Source organism: Eretmochelys imbricata, chromosome 12 (assembly GCF_965152235.1).
Source record: "Eretmochelys imbricata isolate rEreImb1 chromosome 12, rEreImb1.hap1, whole genome shotgun sequence".
In the NCBI taxonomy this organism is placed as follows: domain Eukaryota; kingdom Metazoa; phylum Chordata; order Testudines; family Cheloniidae; genus Eretmochelys; species Eretmochelys imbricata.
The window spans coordinates 25,731,461-25,736,922 of record NC_135583.1 but is presented as its reverse complement, the minus strand read 5'-3'; the positions used below and the strand labels follow the sequence as shown (position 1 = coordinate 25,736,922).

Sequence of the window (5,462 nt, the reverse complement as noted above, 5' to 3'; positions counted from 1 at the left end):
AATTAAATTCAAAATTCAATTTGCACACTTGTACTTTTAAAGATCTCAACTTCTAAGACTGAATATAAGCAAACTAACAGTCCAGTACAAGTGTGCATAAACTGATCTGAATGTAAAGATTAAACTATTCCATAGCTTAATGTCTGTATAAATGATCAGAATATAAATAGTCTTTGGTTTAGGATAGTGATGACTGGTCAAAGCAAATCTATATTTTAAGGTAGGAGTTCCTTCTCTCTAAGGAGAAGTCACACTGTTACAGGTGATGAATTAAAATATAAAATTATAAATGTTAAATTCCCTGATTCCAAAATAAAACTGTCATCTTAATTTATTGGTATCTTGGCTGCACCATTACTACGTTAATTTCCACGTTAACTCTTGTAATAGTGGAACAGTCATTTTTTAAAAAAATTATACATTTTAGTAGCTTTATTTTACCCACAGAAACATATACAACTACATATCAGAAATCCCGTTTATGTATAAAATTATCTTAACACACCAGAAAAACAAAGATTTCTTCATCAGGCAATTATGATCGAGCAGACAAACACTGGTTCACCACTTCCAGCAAATGAGAATTCTCCAAAGCAGCCGCTACTCGTTCTTTGTCAGCAAGTTGTTTATTAACTGTGTGAAAAGAAACCCACAATAGATCGGTCAGTACACATTTCTATAGTGATGCATGATAACATTTTACATACAAATTGTTTACCTCCCACACTGTTGTAATGGCAGACATAGCCCCATGTTTTTCTTAATTCTAATGTGCCGCAGAATTGCACTGTACAGTGTAAATTAATGATTTAATGCACAGTACTGCAACTTTTTCCAGATGGCTGGACGTAGAGTCCCTAATATTTTATTGGAGCTCCGTGTGAACGCAGGGGTTCATCGGCCTGGAACAAGTTGTGGAATCAGGGCCTACACTTATTATCTCAGTATTTTAGCACTTATTCAGCTACCATGCTTATCCATTGTTGTTGGAGTCAGTGGTAGATTTTGGTAAGGGTAACTTTGCTGTAAAGGGTGCGGAACTAAGAGTTTAAAGTCTCCTCTGACTTCCAGTTCCCTCTCTATCCTGCACTTACAGGTCAGTGAACTTGATGACAGATCTATTCCATCTCTCAATTCGAATATTTATTAGATTATTATAATTATTAGCACCCCTTGGACTTAAGAAAAGCTCACCTGCATGCTCAGAGGCATGGGTTCCTGGTGTTATGTGAACATCCATCTAAAAAATAAAATACTCTATTTGTAATAGTTATTTATAAAACTTGTTACACTACAATAGGTCAGTGTTTACTTTGACTTCACTCTTGAAGTCTTTGTGAAGTTGTTGGACAAAAGCTATAAAGATAGAAGGAAAATTTATTCAGCAGTTCAGAAAGCAGAATGTAGCATTCTCCCACAAAAAATAAATGTAAAGGGTCTTTATCAGCTTCAAACTCATGCCTGAAAAGTCTGGACCTCCCATAGTTACAAGCAACACCTTGGTCAATACTGAAGTTGCTGAGTAAACGCCAATCCTTTCATGTATTTATACCTGCTCCTGTATTTTCACTCCATACATCTGATGAAGTGGGTTCTAGCCCACGAAAGCTTATGCCCAAATAAATTTGTTAGTCTCAAAGGTGCCACAAGGACTCCTCATTGTTTTAATTAAAAAAAACTGTTTACTTTGTGCATTTGACAGCTCAGAGTCCCCTTTCCTTTCCCCCTCCCACTCTTATGGTCAGTTTCTCCCTTCCTGAAAAGATTATAGACATTTAACAGGACAGCAGAAAAAAATTCTTAAGATTTTTTTAATGCGTTTATCAAAATTCTGGACATACTATTTGAAGGATGTTTTATCAGACTGGGTTTTTTCAATATTAATCAATTTTTTAAAAGAACATGTTAACACTATCCCTTAAAGGAGATTTAACGTTATGACAAACCAACAAAACTCTGGAATTTTGGAGATAAACACTTTCATAATTAAACATGAAAACATTTCTACACAAAGGAATTTTTACTTGGACCAGTCACTTTTTTTTTTTTTTATTATCTGAATCAGTTTTCTTTGGGACAGATGCGTAATTTAATGGTCCGAGCCCAGAACTATAAGTCAGAAACTACTGAATTCTAATCCTACTTTTGCCACAGACTTCCCTTGTGGACTGGAACAAAGCATTTAACTTTTCTGTAGTGTCAGGTTCCCCATATGTAAAAATGAGAATCTCTTCCACAGGGCATCAGTTAATTTTGAAGTAGTAAGTGTTATTTCTCACACAAATCCAAGTTACCATTTGCCTTGAGCCTGCAGTGATTACTAATTCTGTGCTAATTTCAAATTTATTGGGGTTTGGGGGTTTTTTGGTTTCATGGAGCATGTCCTTGTCCCACAGCAGGAGGAGATAAAGAGAAGTGGTAGTTATTTTTCACTTTAGGTTTTTCTCTTTAAAACACTTTCCCTCTTCTTCTTTGGGGCTGATTTTATTACTCACCTTAAACCTTTCAGGTAGTGATCTGATCAACTTTACTTTTATTGATAGGCCAATTAATGTTGCCATGCTGCAGTGAGGAATTGTGGGAGTAAACTCCACCACTACTGTGCTTTCAGCATCACTCACCTGTTGAAAAACAAACATTTTCCATATACAAAACTCACTGATCTGACCACAAGTCAATACTAGCCATTTTAGTTGAACTTCAACTTAATTAATAGTCCTTAACTCCTCCTACTTCCCTGCTTGTTATTTTATCTACGGTATCACTATTGTCAAATGCAGTTTTTTACCATGACAGCTCTAAATATTCGCTTTCCATACCGGAAATGTGTGATAAACTAAGTAGACAATGGACCAAATGCTGTTCTGTAACACCTGTGCAATCTGGCCACAGTCAGGGGTAACAAACATAACTGAGGACAGAATCTGTCCCAATATACATAACTGCTAAAATAAATATAGATCATATAATTATTTTACCAAAATGTTATAAGCAGAACATAATCCAATAAATGCTCCATGGCAATTTAATAACATTTAATTTGTATAAATAATAATTGTATTTCTTAAGAGATTGATGTTATCTAACTTTGTTGAAAACTGAAGCCCCAACTTTTCCTTGCCTATTTGAGTCATTGCCAGCACCCCACCCTTGCAGAAATGAGATATTTACTGGAAGTTCTTTACTCCAGTTTTAAAACATCTCTACGTTGCATTTCCTATGTATGTTTCCTGAGACAATTATGCGTTTTGCTTTCAAACATGCCAGTACTGAGACAAAATGTGGTTAGTATACCAATGCTTGCCAAGTCCTCTCTATTATAATTTTGTTACTAAAGTAACTTACGTTAACTCTAACTTGTTCAACAACATTCAGCTCTTCCAAAGTAAGGGGATGTTCTGGGTCATTAATTGAACGAATAAGATGTATAATGTAAAGGAAAATAAAGCAGTAAACAGAAATAACAGTGGCACCCAGTATCAATGGAAAGGGACATCAGGTGAATGGGTGATGACCCCCCTCCACACACACACACTCTTTAGGTTTCTCTCTTTTCTACCTATAACATAGATATCCCTTTGTTATTCAAGGAGCAAGTGAGAAGAGACCTACAACTTTCTGCAAAGCTACAATAAAGTATTAGATTAACTGTTTAATTTACTTTTATACTAGCGTAGCTTTCAGAGTTTGCTTTATGGGGGGGAGAGGGGAGGCTCATCCAGCTGTTTGGGATTCAGAGCCCTTAAGTAGTGCCACAGAAGGGCCTGGAGCTTTACAATGTTCTGTAGGACTGACCTAGCAAAGAAACACCCCCACCCTACCAAGCCACTACACGCACAATGCTTTCCCCTGGCGAGGGCATGAGGAAGAAGGGCGCTGATCTGACAGTCACGTCACAGGGCACTACTGGAAGGTGCTCAGAGACTGGGGGGCTGAGGGCGGAGTAAGAACCACGCAGAACACACAGACGTCCACGAATGTCTTCGTACGGCACCGGCCCTGTCAGGAACGGAGCCCGGCCCTGTTAAGCGCGGGCCGAGGCGCTTACCAGGGACTTGCACCGCAGCTGTTACCAGCGCAGTCAAACCAGAGAAAATACATCCCACGTTTTCCCACACAGGGAAGAAATCTGCAGCTGGCGGGCAGGGGCTGCCCCAGCCCAGGGGAGCAGGAGGCGAAATGATGGAGCGTGAAGAAAACTCTCCCCCCGCCTCCCCAAAAAAAGCCGCCGCCGCCGCCCCCGGCCTCCCCTAGCGCAGGATATCGAAGATCTCCCGGTCGTCGATGGAGTCGGGCAGCTCATCGTCCTCTTCGCGCGCCGTGACGGGCCGCTCCCCCGAGCGCCGATAAATCAGGGGGTTCGCGTTCTCCAGGGGGCTCCCCCCCCCGGGCCCGGGCCCCACCATCGTCCCCGGCCGCCAGCACCGGCACCCAGGGGCAGGCGGAAAGCCGCGCTCGCTTCCGAGAGATGGGGGTGATGGGTGGGTTACCCGGTCACTCGCCCACTTCCAGCGCTAGGGAGGGGGAAGATGTTCTCTGGTGCACAGACTGACGGGAGGGGCCGAGATTCCTCGCTCGCTCGGACACACTTCCGGTAACGGAAGGGGACGGATTTGTAGCGCGCACACTTCCGGGCAGCGGAGAGGCGCGTCTGCGCTCTCGCGGCCCCTGCTGGGAGGAGGGAGGTGAGTCTCCTCAGCAGAGGGCCGGGAACGGGAACGGGAACGGAGAGGCGGGGCCGGTAGAGTCCGCGCGGTCCCGCTCTCGGAGGACAGGCCGCGGGGGATGCTCTGGGTCAGGGCCCGCTCGGGGCTGGGGCTGCCCTGTCTCGCTGCAGCCTCCAGCCCAGACAGTCAGCATCGCATCGTCCCCGCACGCACGGGCACCAACAGTGAAGCGAGTGACGTCCAGTGAGGTGCCTGGGATCGGGGGAGCATGCAAACAAGAGCCCATAAAGGGCATCCGAACAACACACGTGTGAACACCACTCGTTCTGCCACCGAATTACAACAGGAGACGCTCTCAAGCTCCCCCGGCACCTTGCTGTGACCGTGGCAAAGCAGTAACTCAGCCCAATCCCACCTCCCTTCAAAGTGCTTGTGTTTGCCAGCAGGCTGAGCAACCCCAAAATGCAGATTTTTAGGTTGCAGACTCACTGGGGCCAATGACCTGTTTGTCAAAGTGCCAGACATACCAGCGGTCAGGGAAAGAATGATGAATTGGAGAATTCCTTGTAGTGGGGTTTGTTGTAGATAAGTGATCAGGGTTGGTCTTGGTAGCTCTTGTTCAACCTGTCTCCAGAACTGGCTTTTTTATTCACTTAGGGATGGGGTGGAAATTAATTCCTTTCTAACACATATCTCCAGGGCCTTTTACCTCATATCTGTTTCGATCTAGAGTTTAGTAACAAGCCCTTAGTCGCTCTTCTGGCCATGTGACCTTTGTGCCTGCATTTTGGCAAT

General features: G+C 43.4%; 1 protein-coding gene across 1 annotated transcript; it reads right to left on the bottom strand.

The window, feature by feature from the left end:
• Nucleotides 1-414: 414 nt before the first annotated feature.
• Nucleotides 415-4,553, bottom strand: CIAO2B (cytosolic iron-sulfur assembly component 2B). Its single transcript, XM_077831020.1, has 5 exons — nt 4,265-4,553; nt 3,346-3,425; nt 2,496-2,621; nt 1,195-1,240; nt 415-633 (listed from the first exon to the last, which is right to left on the bottom strand). Exons 1-5 carry the CDS (start codon nt 4,404-4,406, stop codon nt 536-538), a joined length of 492 nt encoding a protein of 163 aa, XP_077687146.1. The 5' UTR covers nt 4,407-4,553; the 3' UTR covers nt 415-535.
• Between the last annotated feature and the right edge of the window lie 909 nt (nt 4,554-5,462).